General features: G+C 64.4%; 1 protein-coding gene across 4 annotated transcripts; it reads right to left on the reverse strand.

The window, feature by feature from the left end:
- Positions 1–2,345: 2,345 nt before the first annotated feature.
- SLC4A1 (solute carrier family 4 member 1 (Diego blood group)) lies at positions 2,346–16,593 on the reverse strand. 4 transcript variants are annotated; one of them, XM_040536579.1, is made up of 23 exons: positions 16,454–16,569; positions 13,596–13,673; positions 13,416–13,509; positions 12,277–12,346; positions 12,083–12,183; positions 11,081–11,154; positions 10,668–10,845; positions 10,455–10,590; positions 10,224–10,365; positions 9,592–9,670; positions 8,818–9,002; positions 7,570–7,777; positions 7,274–7,477; positions 6,964–7,112; positions 6,210–6,404; positions 5,698–5,865; positions 5,426–5,515; positions 5,085–5,251; positions 4,733–4,986; positions 4,478–4,647; positions 4,108–4,281; positions 2,764–3,642; positions 2,346–2,626 (listed from the first exon to the last, which is right to left on the reverse strand). In XM_040536579.1, the coding sequence occupies exons 2-22, from the start codon at positions 13,611–13,613 to the stop codon at positions 3,562–3,564; spliced, it is 2,937 nt and encodes a 978-aa protein (XP_040392513.1). In that variant the 5' UTR covers positions 13,614–13,673; positions 16,454–16,569; the 3' UTR covers positions 2,346–2,626; positions 2,764–3,561. The 4 variants fall into 4 exon arrangements, with proteins under 4 accessions (XP_040392513.1, XP_040392514.1, XP_040392515.1 ...); XM_040536580.1 differs by lacking the exon at positions 13,596–13,673 and having other exon boundaries at positions 16,454–16,593; XM_040536581.1 differs by lacking the exons at positions 12,083–12,183; positions 12,277–12,346 and having other exon boundaries at positions 16,454–16,568.
- Positions 16,594–18,665: the final 2,072 nt, after the last annotated feature.

Genomic DNA, 18,665 nt, shown 5'->3' on the forward strand with positions numbered 1-18,665 from the left:
TGTTACAGGGGTGTGTCATACAGGGCTGTGTTACGGGGGTGTTACATGTGGTGTCATGGGGGTGTGTTATGGGGTGTTACATGTGAGTGTGTCATGTGTGTTGCAGAGGTGTCATGGGGGTGTGTCATGGGGGTGTCACAGGGGTGTGTCATATGTGTGCATGTTACATGTGTGTGTCATACATGTGTGTGTTACATGTGTGTGTCATACAGGGGTACAGGGGTGTGTTATGGGGGTGTTACACGGGTGTTACGTGTGTGTCATATGGGGGTGTCATGGGGTGCCTGTGTCATATGGGGGTGTTACATGTGTGTGTCATACGTGTGTGTGTTATGGGGGCATTACAGGGCTGTTACATGTGTGTCATATATGTGTGTTATGGGGTGTTATGGGTGTGCGTGTCATAGGTGTGTGTTACATGTGTCTGCCGGGTGTGTGTTACGTGTGTGTCATATGTGTGTATGTCATGCATGTGTGTTGCATATGTGTGTCTCGTGTGTGTTATGGGTGTGCGTGTGTCATACATGTTATGTGTGTGTGCTGTGGGGGTGTGTTCCGCGTGTGTTACGGGTGTGTGCCATATGTGTGTGTTAGGGTGTGCTTGTGTCATACATGTGTGTGTTACCTGTGTGTGTCATACGTGTGTATTACAGGTGTGCATGTGTCATGTGTGTTACATGTATGTGTGTCGTGTCATGTGTGTTACATATGTGTGTGTCATGCATGTGTGTTACAGGTGTGCTTGTATCATACGTGTGTGTGTTACAGGTGTGTGTTATGGGTGTGCTTGTGTCACATGTGTGCTAAGTGTCCTTACGTTATAGGTGTGCGCTACGTGTGTCCTTACATTATAGGTGTCTGCTACACGTGTCCTAATGTCATATGTGCGTGCAACGTGTGTTCTTATGTCATACAAGTGTTGTGTGTCCCGTGTGCGTGTTACACGTCCTCATGTCACGCGTTTGTGCCACACGTCTCGTCATTTTACAAATGCGGCTTTTCTAAACGTCGACGTTTTGTAAATTCACCCCACAGACAGCTATTTTATCCAGGTTGCTCTGTGAATTCGGTCACACCCGGACATCCCCACGCGCCGGCCCCGCACGGCACAAACCGCACGGCCCCGAGAAGGACGGACGGACGGATGGATGGACGGACAGACGGACGGACAGATGGATGGATGGACGGACGGACGGACGGATGGATGGACGGACAGACGGACGGACGGATGGATGGACGGACAGACGGACGGACAGATGGATGGATGGACGGACGGACGGATGGACGGACGGACGGATGGAGAGGCCACAGCTGCGCCTCCTGCTCTGGGTGAGGCGACGCGTCTCGCCGTGGCGCAGCAGGGAAAAATTGCAAAAGGCCCTCCCCGCCCCCCCCAAAAAAAAAAAAAAAGGAAAAGGAAAAAAGGGAGAGAAAAAAGGAAAAAAAATAGAGGGAAAAGGAAAAAAAAAAAAAAAGAGAGGAAAAATGAAAAGAAGGAAAAGAAAAAAGGAAAAAAAATAAAAGGAAAATGGAAGGGAAGGGAACCAAAATACCTGCAGACGGGCAGGCCACGCACACGCACGCTGACGTTTTCAGTCTTTAATTTTTTTACTTTTTTTTAACCAAAATGGTCGATGCTTGCCGGGGGCAGCACGGAGCCCCCCCCCCCTGCGGCCGGGTCACTTCCACCACCAGGGCCCAACACCCAGCCCCGACCCCGCACCCAGCAGCCCCCCGGGACCCCCTGCCCTGCCCTGCTCCTGCGGCATCGCGGGGCTTCGGCTCAACGGGATCGGATCCCTGAAACCCCTCCGGTGGGCAGGCCAGGGCTCGGCTGCTCCCATTTGTATTCCCATTCGTATTCCCATTCCTAATTATATTTCCATTATTTCTATTTCTATTATTTCTACTTGTATTCCCATTCCTATTTCTATTTCTATTATTTCTATTTCTATTTCTATTTCTATTTCTATTTCTATTTCTTTTCCTTTCATTTCCTTTCATTTCCTTTCCTTTCATTTCATTTCATTTTTTTTTATTATTATTTTATTTATTTTTATTCTATTCTATTTTATAGCATTTATTCTATTTTATATTATTCTACTGTATATTATTCTATTCTATATTATTTATTCTATTTTATATTATCTTACATTATTTATCACTTTGTCTTTACAAATAAAGGCTCAACAAGACGCTGTGACGCCGCCTCCTCTTTGGTCCATCTCAGGCCCCGGGGCCCCCCGCAGCCACCAGCCCCGGGCTCTGCCCCCCCCCAGCCCCGCTCCCCTTAAATTATGAAATTCTTTATTTTTCAGCTCGCGGGCGGAAGGAAGGGGCCGGCCTCGGGTCCACAAGTCTTTATTAGAGCCGGGCACGGGATGGGGGGGGGCGCGACAGGCCAGGGGGCTGCGGGCACAAGCCCTGGAGGGGGGCACGAGCCCGGCCCGGCCCTGAGCGGCCCCCCGGGGGCAAGGGGACAACGGCGGCGCCCGGCCCAACCAGGCACACTCACACTCACACTTGTGCTCACACTTGTGCTCATGCTCACGCTCACGTTCATGCTCACACTCGTGCTCTTGTTCACACTCACACTCATTCACTCACACTCATGCTCACACTCATGCTTACACTCATGTTCATGCTCACACTCACGCTCATGCTCAAACTCACACACGCTCATTCTCACACTCACATGCTCATACTCTCACTCGTTCATGCTCACATGCTCACGCTCATATGCTCACACCCATGCTCAGTCACACACACTCTTGCTCATGCTCACACTTGCTCATGCGCACATTCACTCATCCAAACTCATGCTCCCATGTGCTTACATACTCATGTTCATGGTCACACTCATGCTCACACTGACACCCTCGCTCATGCTCACACTTGCTCATAGTCACACTCGCACTCACACTCAGCCGCAGCAGGAGCTGGGGCTGGGCCGGTGTGGGAGCGATCCCGGCGGGACGGGGCAGGGCTGGGGGGGTGCCCAGCGACCCCGAGCGCCACCAGCACCAATCCTGCCCCCCTGCCGGCAGGTTTGGCCCCGAGCAGGGCAATAAATCAGCTCCTTGGCCGCTTGCGACGCCTCGTCCCTCCCGTACACACGCACACGGAGCACACCCGGCCCTCCCAAATAAATTACAAACTCCCCCAGGCACTAGAGTCAAATATACAGATCACTCCTCGCAGCTGCTTTTTTTTGGTCCTAGTTTTAAGTGCTTTTTGCATCTTTTTTTTTTTTTTTGATTTTCCTTGTGTTCTGAGCAAGCCCTACCTGCAGAAGCATCAGCATTATTATTACTATTTTTTTCTGTGTTTTTTTTTTTACCACGATTACCTCCATTGCAAACATCTCCCCCCTTTGCTGGCTTATTTACATCCCTGCCCCGGGGGGGTGCCGGTGGGAGCGGGGGGTGCTCCCGCTGCAGAAAAGGGCAGAGAAAGGGAGAAAACGGCTCGAAAACGGCTCCACGGGGCGAAAGCGGCGTCCCCGGGGGGGGGGGGGGGCGGCGGATCTACAGGCGGGGGGGGGGAGGCTGGAACAAGCCCTTAGCTGGGCATCTGCACCTCGTTGTACACGTCCTGGCCCTCCGCCTCCTCGAAGGTCACCACCGCGTCATCCGCGTCCAGCTGGGGGCGGGAGGGGGCGTCAGGGGGGGGGACGGGGTGGGGGTGGGGGGGTGGGATGGGATGGGATGGGACGGGATGACACGGGACGACACGGGACGGGATGGGATGGGGATGGGGCAGGAAGAGGATGGAGATGGGAACAGGAATGAGGATGAGGATGACAATGAGGATGATGATAGGGGACAGGTAGATGCATGGAATGGGGATTGGGATGGTGACAGGGACAGGGATGAGGATGGAGATGGGCACAAAGACAGGGAGATGGATGGGGACAGGGATGAGGAGTAGGTTGGGATTTGGGACGGGGACGGGGACAGTGACAGGGAGATGGACAGGGATGGGAATGGGATGGGGACAGGGATGGAGATGGAGATGGGGAAGGCATGTGGACAGGGGACGGGGATGGGGATGGGGACAGGGATGGGGTCCCATCGGTGGCTCCCATCCCGTGCCGGGGCTACGTACACATTTGAGCTCGATCTCGCGGAAGATCTTGGGCAGCAGGAAGCGGCGCAGTGGCACGGTGAGGATGAGGACGAAGGGCAGCGCCAGAGAGGCCGGGCTGGCCTTCACCCCCCACAGCAGCGCCAGGACAAGGATCTGGGTGAGGGTGAAGAGGTGCATCCGCCACGTCTTCACCTGCGGGGAAAAAAGGGGTCAGGGTGGTGGGGACAGCCTCCAGCACCCATCCTGGGGGGGTGGGCAGAGGGAGAGGGGGAGCAGGACTGATGACCCGGCACGGACAGACAGAGGAGGCTTTTTGGGGAGCCCCAACCAACAGCAGGACCAGCTCGGGGTGCCCCCAAGCCCCTCAGGTGACCCAGGGCTCGCTCACCCGGGTGACGTAGACCTCCTTGGGGTGGTACTTGGGGGGCATCAGCAGGAGCAGGATGCGGTCGAAGAGCTGGATGCCAAAGAGCGAGGTGACGCCCATGTAGAGGAAGATGCCGAAGAGGACGGCCAGCGGGATGTACTTCAGGACGGGCTCCATCAGGATGGAGACCCCTGGGGGGGACACGGAGCTGTCAGGGACCACCGCAGTGGCACGAAGGGGGGGGTCTCCTCTCCCCGTGCCCCCTCCCGCGCTCACCGATCAGCACGGCCACCAGCAGGCCGCTGATGCGCTGCTCCTTGACCTCCAGGATCTGGGGCTTCTCGCCCCCCGCCGAGGATTTGCTCATGACGGTGAGCGCGTTGGCGTGCGTGATGGTGCGCACGGTGGTGGCGCTGAGCCACGGCATGCCGAAGAGCGCCGCCACGCCGCCCATGGCCACGATCAGCAGCAGGTCCAGGTGGAAGCCCGAGCCTTTCACCAGTTTCCTCTCGGGCTTGCTGACGATGAGGCTGCGAGGACGGAAGGGACGTGTGGGTTGGGAAGGTCCCCTGGGCAGGTCCCCTCCGTCCCCACCCCGCCATCGTGTCCCCTTCCCCCTTGCCCTCACGTGGTGATCTGCGTCTCGAGGAAGATGAGGATGAAGACCAGCAGGGCGGGCACCACGGAGGCGAACATCATCCAGATGGGGAATGAGTTTGCCTTCCCCATGGGGTTGATAAACCAGCCCCGGGCCGTCGAGTTGGTCACCTCCAGCCCCTTGGGGACCTTCAATTTCTGCATGGGACCACAGATTAGGGGTGAGCGGCAGGGGGCTCAAGGCACCCCACGGGCACCCAGGAGTCATGGGCGCCCCCCTGCTTGCACCCTGGGGTCCCCCCCCATTTCCCCCGCCCACCCAGCTCCATGTCCCCTTGTTGGGGACAGCTGGGGTCCCGTCCCCCCCCGGACCTGCGTGTAGGTGTCCTTGATGAAGAAGTCAGCCAGCGCCATGATGAAGATGGAGATGGGCACCCCAAAGTCCCCGATCAGGCGCCGGACCTGCAGGGACACCGCGCCCACGGTAAGCCCACCCATACCCCATATGTCCCCCGCCCCCGTTAAGCCCACCCATACGTCCCCCGTCCCCACCCAAGGGTCCCCCCCGTGTGTGTGTGTGTTTGGGGGGGTGACGATGCCGTGCCCCCTGTGTCCCCCTCAGTCCTGCAGCCCCCCGTGCCCACCTTGCCGGGCAGGAAGGCGCTGTTCTTGAACTTGCGGAGGAAGAGAGCGAGGAAGAAGGTGCCGGCCATCAGGACGAGGGAGAGCAGAGCCGTGTTGGGCTCGGCCACGTTGGGGGTGACGGTGGCCTGCACGTTGTAGACCCGCTGCAGGGGGTGCGCCCTGAAGATCTGGGCAGGGGGAGAGGGGTCAAGGACAGCCGGGGGATGGGGCAGCACCCGAGGTGTCCCTGCGGGCACCCAGGGTGACACCGTCCCGCTGTGACAGACTGCATGGGGAGGGTCCGAGCTGGGGGATGAGGGCAAAAACAGGGAGTCCCCAGCAGCTCCTGGGTGAGGCATGCCTGCCCCAAACCCAAACCGTGGGGAGAAGGACGGGGTGGGAAGGTGCTAGGGAAGGGGAGAAAACGCTGCGGGGATGGCTCCATCCCTGCTGCAGCCCTTGGGCACACAGGACCCAGATGGGGACCCCACCCCACAGCCCCCTCCCCGCTCACGGCCCCCGCGCCCCTCACCGTGATGAGCTTGACGAAGGTCTCGTAGATGAAGATGAGGGAGATGAGGAAGGAGAAGATCTCCTGGGTGTAGCGGGACAGGTAGCGCACCAGGAAGCTGCCCTCGCAGGCCACCACCACCAGCACCAGCAGGATGAGCCAGAAGCCGATCCACACCCGTCCCACGATGTACTCCAAGCCCTGGCCCTCACAGAACTGGGCACCAGGGGACATGGCCCCATCAGCCCCACGTGTGTCCCCCAGCATCATGGGGCTCTGTGGTGGTCCCGCATCCCCTGGGGCAGCAGCACCCAGCGGGGTTGCCTGCTTGGCTGCACCCAAATGGCATCGCCCGCATGGTGTCACCCAAGTGACATCCCCCATGTGGCATCCCCCCAAGCAGCTTCCCCTTTGTGGCACCATTCGTGTGGGATGGCCCAGGTGGCATCCCAAAAGTGCCACCCCCTACGTGGCATCACCCCTGTGCCATCACCCATGTGGCACCACCCTCATGGCATCACCCACGGAGCATCCCCCGTGCCACCTCACCTGCAAGGCACCATCCATGTGGCATCACCCTGTGCCACCCCAAAAAGAACCACGCCTGATGTGGCATCACCCCTGTGCCATCCCAAAAAGAGCCATCCCCCAGGTGACACTGCCTGCCTGACACCCACCATGTGCCGCCCCCCGGTGCAGCACCCCGTGCCTCCCCTGGGGGCTCACGGGGACACCCCAAGGCAGGGGGTGCCTGCAGGGGGGGGACAGCACCCACCGAGAAGAAGGCTTCCTCGAAGACCAGCAGGGGCCCCGAGAAGCCGACGACGAGCAGGGGCTGGGCGCTGAGGATGCTGAAGAGGACGCACTGCACACAGGTGGAGATGAGCAGCTCCGACACCCCCATCATGCCCTTGGTCTTCTCACCTGGGGGGGGCAGAGCCCGTTATTTCCCCGGGGGAGGGACACAGCACCATGTGCCCCCCATCCCACACCCCTTGACACCCCGGGGACGGCGCTGCAGGCAGTGGCACCCCATGCGCCCGACCAGGGGACGTCTCCGTCCCCACATGCGTCCCCCCCCTTACCCAGCAAGCCTCCGAAGGTGACAGCAGGGGACAGTGCCGCGAAGTAGATGAAGATGACGGCGGCCAAGCACTGCGGGCTGAGGGCGTCCTTGATGTCGCTGAGATATTTGGGGTAGCGGCGGCGGATGTCCCGCACCAGCCCCCCGAAGGGGCGCCCCGTCCTGCGCAGCGGATCGTCGTCCTCCGGCTCCTCGCTCTTGGTCCCTGGGGACACACAAACAAGGTCGTCCCGCCAGCCATGGGGACGGGACCGAGGGGACCCGGTGGGGGTGTTATGGGGTGTCCCCGGGACGTACACGTCTCCTTTAGGAAGTCCTCGGGGGCCTTCTCGGGGTGCTGGTAGCGGCGGCGGAGCAGCTGGCGCTGCAGCGGCACCAGGCTGCGCAGGTGCTGCTCGCTGGGGGTCTCGGTGGGCGGCAGCACGATGCTGGCCTCCAGGAAGGCCTCGACCCCCCGCAGCAGGTCCTGGCGGCCCTCGGCCAGGTAGGCGTCGCGGCGGAAAACCTGAGGGGATGGCCGGGGATGGAGGTTGGTCGCCCCCGCAGCCCCCGTGGGAATGGGGCACTGTGGGGACGCGGGGGGGCGTGGGGCTGGGGGCACACGGGGGGCTGGGGCCACGGGGCATAGGGGCATGGGGACAGAGTGGGATGGGGACATGGGACACTGGGGCCATGAGGACCTGGGACACTGGGGCCTTGGGGACTTGAGAACGTGGGGACACAGGGACCTGGGGACATGGGGACACAGAGGGATGGGGACATGGGACACTGGGGCCATGGGGACTTTCAGGCACTGGGGCCATGGGGACCTGGGGATGTGGGGAAACAGGCCTGGGGACATGGGGACGTGGTAGGATGGGGACAGAGTGGGATGGGGACATGAGACACTGGAGCATGGGGACTTGAGGGCACTGGGGCCATGGGGACCTGGGAATGTGGGGACACAGGAGCCTGGGGACATGGGGGGAATGGAGGCATGGGGTGGTGGGGATGTGGAGGGACATGGGGATATGGGGGGATATGGGGATGTTGGGGGGACATGGGGGACACGGGGCACACGGACACGGGGCTGTAGGAGCACACAGGGCCATGGGGATGTGCACACTGGGACAGAGGGGAACGGGGACACAAGGGCGTGGGGCCACGGGACCATAGGGACGTGGCAATATGGGGACATGGGGGACATGGGGCCACAGGTCCTTGCACACATGGGAACGGGCAGATATGGGGGCACAGAGCCACTGGAGCATGGGGACACGGGGGGACAGAGGTGCATGGGCACACAGGCATATGGGGACAGGGCTGTGTGGGGACATGGGGACAGGGCTGTACGGGGACACGGGGACAGGGCTGCACGGGGACATGGGGACAGAGAGGGACATGGCGGGGGGTGACGAGCCCTGCTAGAGGGTGCAGCCCCCAGTTTGGGGACCCTGGGGAGCTCAGGGGCAGGCGGTGGCGGTGCTAGTGGCGGTGCTGGTGGCGGTGCTGGTGGCAGTGCTGGTGGCGGTGCCGATGGCGGTGCCGGAGACAGGCGGGCCGTACCCTCTCGGACATCATGGTGGCGATGGTGCGGCCGATCTCGTGGTAGCTGACGTGGGGGCTGTCAGGGCCCAGCACCACAAAGAGGAAGCGCACGGGCAGGGGCACGTTGAGGACAGCATCCATCGTCACCGCGTCCCTCAGGCGCACGAAGGCCAGCGTCGGCTGCTCCAGGAAGGCTGCGCAGCCTGGGGGGGGGATGGGACGGGGTCAGGGAGGGTCGGGCATGGGGACGTGGGGCACAGGGAGGTGGGGACAGGAGCATGGGGACATGGAGACATTGGGATATGGGGACATTGGGAAATGGGGACATGGGGACACAGGGAGACGGTTACAAGGAGGCACAGGGACACAGAGGCACGGGAATGTGGGGGGACAAAAGGGTTAGGACATGGGGCACAGAGACATGAGGACACAGGGACATGGGGACACGGGGACACGGGGACATGGAGACATGGGGACACAGGGACATGGGGACACGGGCACAGGGACACTGGGGCGTGGGAACATGGGGGACATAGGGACATGAGTGGAGAACTGGGAACATGAGGACACGGGGACATGGGGACAGGGAGGCAGGGGAATGGGGGGACAGCGGGACAGGGAGCAGCGCTGAGCAGGAGGTGGCGAGGGCTGAGGATGGGGAGGGAATAGAAAAAAGTGCAAGAAAAGCAGCAAGTGAGCAAGCAGCAAGGCAGCGAGGGGCCGGCGGCGAAGCCCCCCCACGCACCCCAGCCACGGGCCTGATCCTGCACCCGCAGCACCCCGGGCACTCACCCACGAGGACCAGCGTGGCCTCGGCATCCTCAGGGAGCTTCTCGGGGAGCTGGGGCCCGGGCCTGGTCCCGCTTGGGGTCTGTTGCGGGCAGAATGGCAGGAGTCAGCTGGTGGCTGTCCCTTGTGTCCCAATCCATCCCCTGCGTGTCCCCTGCGTGTCTCCTGTGTGTCCCTCTCCATCCCCTGCACGTCACCTGTGTGTCCCCCACATGTCCCCTGCATGTCCCTTGTGTGTCCCCTGCGTGTCCCCTTCATGTCTTGCCCCATTCCCTTTGTGTCCCCACATGTCCCCCCCATGTCCCGCTCCATCCCTTTGTGTCCCCCACATGTGCTGCTCTGTCCCTGCAAGCCCAGCTCCCTTGCTGCCACCTCTGCCCCTTCTTCTCCACAGCACACCCACGTGCGTGTGTGTGACCCCAAAAGTGCAGGTGTGCGTGTGTGTGCGTGCATCTGCCTCTGCAAGAGTGCACGCGTGCACGTGCAAGCGTGTGCGCGCACACCAGGGCGAGAGCCACCCGCACACAGAGCGCAGGCGTGTGGTGCCCACGGGTGCCTGTGGGTGCCCTCCCTGCAGCCTGACCCCCCCCCAACACCCCAGGACCCCAACCCCAGGACACCCCCCCCCCGCTCACCTGCTCGGCCCCGTCCAGCGCCCGCATCTCCAGGGCCTGGTGCTCCCGCAGCAGCGGCTGCTCCGTCTCCACCGGCACCGTGCCCGAGCGCTGCAGCTGCGCCGGCGGCAGCGTCCACACCGACTCGGCCTCGCTGGGGTGCCTGCGAGCAGCGGGGGGACGGCGTGAGGTGGGACAACACCCCCCCCCCCCCAAAACTCCCCCCACAGCCCTTAGGGTCCCCGGCCGTACTTGTGCTGCAGCAGCAGCGTCCTCAGGATGTCCTCCCTGTCCTGCGGCTTGATCTGCCCCTCGTAGATCATCTGCTCGATGAGCACGTGCGCAACGGCCGCCAGCGAGGTGGCCGCCACGTCGAGGAGCACAGCGCCTGCGGGGACGCCACTGTCACCGACCGACCGCCCTGGGGGTCCCCACCAACCCGCCCGACCCCGGTGGTGTCCCCACCTCTGGCGAGGGCGCGGTGCAGGTCCAGGAGGCTGCGGTAGGTCAGGAAGGAGATGTGGGGCTGGCCCCAGTCCCCGCCGGCCGTGAAGTTCTCCTCCAGCTGGAGCCAGCGGCCGGCCTCCATCCAGCACAGCTCCTTCTTGCTGTCCATGACCAGCTCGTGCAGCTCCGTGTAGACCTGCGGCCGCAGCCACGGGGGTGTCAGAGCCCCCCCCCACCCCTCACCGGGAACCCCTGGGTGTCCCAAAGCTGCAGCAGTGCCACCCACCACGGATGGGACCCCCCAGGTCCCGGTGTCACCGGGGTTTGGCACCGTCCTTGCAGCAATCTGCCCTCCCCGGGAGTGGGAATGAAGGGGGGGGGGGGGTCCCAGGGGCACACGCAGCACCCAGCTGGTGGGTGTCAGCACCCACCTCATGGGTGTCCCACCGGGACACGAGCCGCCTGCTCCCTGCCGCCTCCAGGTCCACATCGGTCACCGACGGAGCTGCGAGCGGAGCCAGCGCCGCGTTAGCCGGTCCTGACCCCCCCTCCAGCCCTCCGGGGTCTGTCGGAGGCGTCCCCCCCATCGCCCCCATCCCCAACACCCAGCTGGGGGGTGCTGGATGTGTCCCCCTGTCACCTCTGCCCTGCTGGTTCCCCGCTCCGGGGCAGGGTGACAGCCCCTGGGGACAGCGCCCGGTGCTGGGCTGGATGAGGCCACGCGCTGCCCCGCAGCCGGCACAGCCCCGGTCCTGCACCCCAGGGTGTACCAGAATGGGGACAGGGATGGAGACGGGGACAGTTTGTCCCCAGCCAGCACAATCCCAAGAGCGCAGCGTCCCCTGTCCCTGTTCCCTGCCTACCTGCGCTCCCCCCCGCGCTCCCCGTGCGTTCCTGCCCTATAAAGCCTGGGCGCGGGTGGCGGGCCGGCCCCACGCCCTGTGTGCACCATAAACCCCACAGCACTTTGCCTTTGCTGACAGTAAACACCGGTACAGCCCCCGGGGGGGCAGAACGTCCCTGTCCCCGCTGCGCCCACTCTGGGGACCACCACGGTCTCCCATGTCCCCCGCCAGGCCGCGGTGACACCGAAAGGCCTGCATCCCGCTCTGCCGGGATGCCACCCGCATGCCAGCGGGGACGGGCGCGTCCCCACTGGTGTCCCTGAGGGCACGTGGGCACGCGCCGAGCTCGTCCTCGTCCCGGCCCGCTGCCACCGCCGAGCCGCCCAGCGCCAGCCGGCGTTCAGCCCCGAGTGGTTCTTGTCCTCACCCCAAACAAAGCCTTTATTTATCCTCAATCAGCGGGCGATTACGGGCAAGCGGCCGCGGTCACCCTGCGGCACGCCCCGACGCCTGGGTGACGGCCGCCTCGCGGGGCCGAAGGTGGCAGAGGGGCCGGGGGGGGGGGGGCGCCGGGGCCGGGTCACTCACTCTGCCCTCCGCCACGGCGGCTGACCCGTCCCGGGGGGGCCCCGGCCGCGCGCCTCCTCCCGTCCAGGTCATAGGATCCCCGGTGGCTGGGCAAATACCGGCTGCAAAACACACACGGCGGGGACGGGCGGGTGAGCGCCGTGCGCCCGTGGGTGCCGGTGGCCTCCCGGGGCCGAGCCGCGAGTGGGACTCACCGCAGGGGCGCCAGCTCCTCGCCTCTCGCCCTCCGCGCGGCCAAAGGGGGCCCGGTGCCGCCGCCGGCCCCTGCGCAGAACGGGCGGCAGCGTTACCTCGGGTGGGTGCGGGATGGGGACAGCCACCACCCCACCCTGTGGCCAACGTCACCACCCGGCATCACCCCATGGAGGGGACCCGGGGAGCTGGGGACACCGAGACCTTCGGGATGCACGGCGGCAGCCGGCGGGGACTGGAGAGGAGCCACCCCGCTTCATCGAGCACAAAAACCCGGCTGCAGGAAGGAAGAGGGGCAACGAGACCCCTCTGAACGCCCCTCGCCGTCCACACAAGGACCCCGGTGTCCCCAGGCTTGGCCATGTCTCCTGCACCCGCCAGCAACATCCAGGGTTTCAGCAAGCCGTGCTGGCACCCATGCAGTGCTGGTGCCCGTGCAACATGCCTGTGCAATGCTGGCACCCATGGAATGCCAGTGCTCATTAAATGTTGGCACCCATGCAACGCTGCCACCCATGCAATGCTGGCACTCGTGCAACGTCGTCACCCATGCAACGCGGGTGCCCATGCAACACACCTGTGCAACACTGGCACCCGTGCAACACCAGTGCTCATGCAATGACAGCACCCATGCAACGCCTGCACCCTTGCAATGTCGGTGCCCATGCAACACGCCTATGCAACGCAGGTGCCCATGCAAAACCACTGCCCATGCAACGCTGGCACCCATGTGATGCTGGCACCCTTGCAATGCACCCGTGCAACCTGAGTGCCCGTGCAACACGCCTGCACAACGCTAGCACCCATGCAATGCCGGTGCCCGTGCAGCGCTGACACCTGCAGAACTCTGTGCAAGGTGCGCCCTTGAACCTCCAGCGCCCAGGCCATGCCAGCGCCCATAGGGTGCCGGTCCCCGTGCAGCCCAGGTGCCCATGCAGCACCACCGCTCGTGCAACACCCTTCCGTGCAACGCTGTCACCTCCGCAACGCTGGTGCCCGTCCGACACCGGTGCCCATGCAGTGCCGCCAGCCATGCGATGCCAGTGCCGGTCCCATCGCCCCTGCCCCGCTGGCCCCCACGTAGCACCCCCGCCACCCCCTGCGCCCCCAGCTCCCCCCTCCGCCCGTCGGTGCCACTCACTGCTCGTCTCCTCCAGCGACATCCTCGAGCCCTTTATCCCCGGGTCCTCGTAGCCCTCGGGGTCCAGGTTTCTCCGCATCGTCTCCTCGGCGTCCTGCGGGGCAGAGAGCGGCGGGGGGGGGGGGGCTCAGCGGGGCGGCCGGGGGCCGGGGCGCAGCGGCGGGGCCGGGGTCTCCCTACCTGGCCGGGCCCCTCCATGGCTCCGCGCTGCGTCCCAGCGGTCGGCCCGGCGGCGCATTAACGCCCGGGGCCGGCGCCCTGCGGGCGGTGCGGGGAGAGGAGAGAGAGCGTTAGGGAGCGGCGAGGGCAGCGATCGGGCCCCCCCCGTGTCCGCTTCGGGAGGTAGTGGGGGCCGGGGGGGGTCCCACGGGAGCCGGGCCCTGCCCTGCTGGTGGGAACCGATGGCAGAGCTCCGGCTGCTGCCCGCCGGGACGCGGCATCGCGCCCCGCTCCCACCCGTGCCCACGCACGAGGGACGTCCCGTGCGTGGGTCAGGGTCCCTGTGGGGCTGTGAGCAGGGGTCAGGGTCCCCGTGGGGCCGTGCACATGGGTTGGGACCCACAGCCCCTTCGCGCGTGGGTCAGGTCCCGTGTGGATGTCTGCATTAGTGGGGACCCCAAACAGAGCCGTGTACGTGAGTGGGGGTCCCATGCAAACCCCCACCCGTGGGCCAGGTCCCCTGGGGAGCCGTGCGTGTGGGGTGGGCCCCCCAGCTCTTCATGAGTGGGTCGGGCCCCATATGGACCCATGGGCACGTGTGGATCCCCACGCAGGGGTTGGGTCCTTTATGCACCCATGCGTGTGGCTCAGGTCACGCACCTAGGTGGGGGGGTCCCACGCCCACGGAGGGGGTGCAGCTCAGGTCCCACAGCGACCCACGCCCACGGGGGGGGGGGGGTCCCGGCACCCCCCCCGCCACCCCAGGGGACTTCCGCCAGGGGGCGCCCTTCCCCACGCGCGTGGGGCACACCCATCCCTGGGGCACCCCCGGGAGCTCCCCCCACTTTTTCTCCCCCCTCCCCCCCCACCCCAGGAGCCGCGTGGGGAGCTGGGGGGTACTGTCCCGGCCCCAGCACCCCCCACCCGTGGGGTACCCACGCAGGGGGACCCCCCCACACCCCCTGCTGCTCCAGCACAAGGACCCCTCGTGGGGGGGGCGGGAGGTTGGGGGGGGGTCAAGGTCAAGGCGGGGGGGGGGGACAGCGGGACCCCCAGCTCTCACCAGGGTGACGCAGGACCTCGCTCCCAGGCTGGCAGCAGCGGGGACCCCACTGGGGACGCGGGGACCCCAGCAGGGTCACGGGGATCCCGATGGGGACTCAGGAGCCCCAGGGGGGCCAGGGGGGGACGGGACGGGACACACACGGAGGAGCCACCGTGGGGCTGTGGAAGCCACCCGTGGGGACACGGGAGCGGTGACGGGGTCACGGGAACCATGGCTGGCTCCGGACCCGGCCTCCTCCTTCCTGCCCCGCCTGGCCCCGCTCTGGCAGCGGCCCCTGGCCCCCCAGGCCAGCCCTGATCCCCGGCCCCGCTGCCCCCCCCCAGCCCCACTGTGGCCCCGACACCTCTTGCGTCAGCCCCGCTGTGCCCCACTGATAATGCAGCTCCGGTCCCCGCCCCGCTCCCCCCCGCTGCCCCCCTGCTCCTGCGCATGGCCCTCGGGGGCCAGGCAGTGCCCCGAGGCCAGGGTGAGGGGCTGGGGGGTGCTGGGCAGCCGGGTCATCCCCCCGGGGAGGTCTGCACCTGCTGCGGGGTGCGTGGCAATGAGGCAGCCCATGCCTCCTGTGTGGGTGTGCAATGGGGAGCCCACACCTCCTGCATGGGTGTGCAATGGGGAGCCCACACCTCCTATATGGGTGTGCAATGGGGAGCCCATACATCCTGCATGGGTGTGCAATGGGGAGCCCACACCTCCTATATGGGTGTGCAATGGGGAGCCCATGCCTCCTGTGTGGGTGTGCAATGGGGAGCCCACACCTCCTGCATGGGTGTGCAATGGGGAGCCCACACCTCCTATATGGGTGTGCAATGGGGAGCCCATACATCCTGCATGGGTGTGCAATGGGGAGCCCACACCTCCTATATGGGTGTGCAATGGGGAGCCCATACATCCTGTGTGGGTGTGCAATGGGGAGCCCACACCTCCTGCATGGGTGTGCAATGGGGAGCCCACACCTCCTATATGGGTGTGCAATGGGGAGCCCATACATCCTGCATGGGTGTGCAATGGGGAGCCCACACCTCCTGCATGGGTGTGCAATGGGGAGCCCATACATCCTGCATGGGTGTGCAATGGGGAGCCCACACCTCCTGCATGGGTGTGCAATGGGGAGCCCACACCTCCAACCACGAGCACTCGTGCTCGGTACAGCCCCCACACAACCCACACCATGTGCACAGCACAGAGCCCCCACCACACACCCCGTTGCACGCTGGAGAGCCCATATCTGCCACCCCGCAGAGCTGGCGTGCCCGGCGTGGAGCCCGTACCTCCCGAAGGACATCCCATGTTGGTGCCCAAACCACAATTCCCAATGCACACACCCCATGCACCCAGCATGGAGTCCATACCTCCCAAAGGACATCCCATGCACCCGTCTTGGTGCACAAACCATAATTCCCAAAGCACACATCCCATGCACCCAGCAATAATTCCTCAAGCACCCATCCCACGCACCCAGCATGGCACCCGTACCTCCCAAAGGACATTCGAAGGACATCCCATGCACCCATCCTGATGCCCACACCACAATTCCCAAAGCACACACCCCATGCACCCAACGAGGCACCCACACCTCCCGCGGCACCCATCCCATGCACCCATCATGGTGCCCACGCAGCGCAGGTGGTGCAGGACCTATGTACCCCATACACCCCGCCACCCCAGCACCGAACCCTCCCGACCCTATCCCGCACCCTACAGGGCCGTATGTCCCCGTGTGGGCACCCTTGGGTGCTCCCACCCACCCCATCCCCACCACCCCCTTACATCCAGGGACCCCGCGGTGCCCCCCACCCCGGGACCCCGCACCGACCTTCGGGGTGGCTTGGGGACGCCGCTGCCGTTGCCACCAGCCCCCGGCTCTACGGTGGAAGAGCCGCGCGCCGCCGGGGCAGGCACCCAAATGCCCTGAGTCACGCTCACCTCCTAATCTGCCCCCCACCGCTCGCCCCCCCGGCTCGCCCGCCCCCCCCGGCCCCGTAAACAAGGTTATCGGGGTGCAACATCTTGCGCCTCGGCGGCTGCGCCCGTCCCCAGCCCGCGGTGCTGCCCCACGCTGCCCGGCCCCGCTCCGGCCACCCCGCGATCCCGCAGCTGCTATCGGGGTTTTGGGCTCCGGGTTTCCCTCGGGGAATCCCCGGGAATCCTCTCCCCTCCTTGGGGTTGGGGTTTTCTCTTTTTTTATTTATTTATTTTTTTTAATTTTATTCCCCAAAAATGGGGTTCCCCCAGGCTGGGGAGGCACGAGGCGCTGCGGGGCCCGTGGGTGGCGGAGGGATGCGTCCATCCTGGGGTGTCCTGCAGGCAGGGTGCACCCTGTGCGTGCGTGCACACCCGAGTGTGCACTCGTGTGTACAAATGGGTGTGCATGCATGAGTGTTTGCACTCGTGTGTGCAAGTGCACAAAGGTGTGCATGCACCTGTGCACGAGTGCATGAATGCGTGCAGATTTCTAAGTGCACGTGTGCATGCACATGCAAGTGCAGGTGTGTCTGCATGCGTGCGTGTGCACACGTACACACGTGTGTGTGTGCACTCACATGTGGGTCTGCACGCTTACAATCCAGGCTGCTCCAGCACGCAGGGTGCAGGGAAGGGGAGAAAGGTGAGCTGGGCACGCCTTGCACGCACACATACGTGAGCACACGCATGCACACACATGTGCACACGCATGCACACACACGCACACACTCATGCCAGCTCGGGGACCCTCGCAGGGCCATGGGGACGGTGCCCGGGGGGCTGCTGGCCCCGGCAGGGCTCGGTGCCGGGAGGGGTGCAGCCGCGGGCTGGGTGCCGCGATAACGGCCCCCGCCTTATCTGGGTGACACCGAGGGTTCTCCCCCCCTTCCCCCCCCCCCCCAGGTTTTGGGGTCCTGGGCACCCCGCTGCCCCCACCGGGAGCTGTGTGGGGGATGAGGACTGCGTGCCCCCCCCCCGGGGTGTCTGAGGGGGGGCACATCCCCAGGGACACCCACTTGGGGTGACTCTGATTTATCTGGGTGCTTTTTTTTTTTTGGGGGGGGGGGTGCAGCACCCCCCCTTGCTTTCCCTGTTGTACCCCTGGGGAAACTGAGGCATGGGGCAAGGGGGGGCAAGGGGGTGTCCCCCCCCAGCCCATTTGGGGTGGGGCATGCGGGAAGGGTGATGATCGGGGGGGCGAAATTCATGGGGTGGTTTGGGGGGGGTGATGTTTGTGGGGTGGTGACACTTATGGGGTGGGGCATGGGAGGAGATGTTCATGGGGGGGTGATGCTCGTGGGGGGGGTTTATGGGGGGTAATGGGGGGGTGAAGCTCATGGAGGGGATGATGCTCATGGAGGGGTGGGCTTTATCATGGGGGTGAGCATTATGGGGGGGGGCATCGTGGGGGGGGCATCATGGGGGGAGAATACCATTGTGGGGTGAGAATCGTTTGGGGGAGCATCACTGGGGGATGAACATGGGGGGGCATAATGGGAGGGGGCATCACGGGGGGGCATAATGGGGGGGGAGCATCATCAAGGGGGGCATCATGGGGGGGCCAAGTTTATGTCAGGGCATGGGGGGTGATGCTCATTGGGGGGGGGGTGAACATTATGGGGGGGAAATAATGGGGGGGTCATCATGGGGGCAGAACATGATTGGAGGGGGTGAGAATCATGGGGGGGCATCACTGGGGGGGTGAGCATCATCAAGGGGGGGCATTGTGGGGGGGGGACCTTCATGGCAGGGCATGATGGGGGGGGTGATGCTTAACTGGCGGTGATGCTCACGGGGGGGGGATGCTCATGGGGGGGGTGATGCTTAAATGGGGTGATGCTCATGGGGGGGGATGCTCATGTGGGGGGATGCTTAAATGGGGTGATGCTGGGGGGGGGGGGGGATGTTCATGGGGGGGGGGTGCTCATGGGGGGGGATAATCATGGGGGGGGGATGCAGGTGTGGGGGTTGACGCTCCCCCCATCCCCCCCCCCTTCCCCCCGTCCCCCCCCTTCCCCCCCAATCCCCACGGGGCTGATGTCGGGGAGGCCGGGGGAGGCCCC

The sequence above is a fragment of the Cygnus olor genome, chromosome 25, assembly GCF_009769625.2.
Source record: "Cygnus olor isolate bCygOlo1 chromosome 25, bCygOlo1.pri.v2, whole genome shotgun sequence".
In the NCBI taxonomy this organism is placed as follows: Eukaryota; Metazoa; Chordata; class Aves; order Anseriformes; family Anatidae; genus Cygnus; species Cygnus olor.

What these genes read in the sequence shown, in the direction of transcription:
- SLC4A1 (XM_040536579.1), bottom strand. An exon ending in GCGCCTTCCTGCCCGGCAAG is followed by an intron (nt 5,516 to 5,697) that starts GTGGGCACGGGG and finishes GTGTCCCTGCAG; the next exon opens with GTCCGGCGCCTGATCGGGGA. An exon ending in GCTGGTGGCCGTGCTGATCG is followed by an intron (nt 4,648 to 4,732) that starts GTGAGCGCGGGA and finishes TGTCCCCCCCAG; the next exon opens with GGGTCTCCATCCTGATGGAG.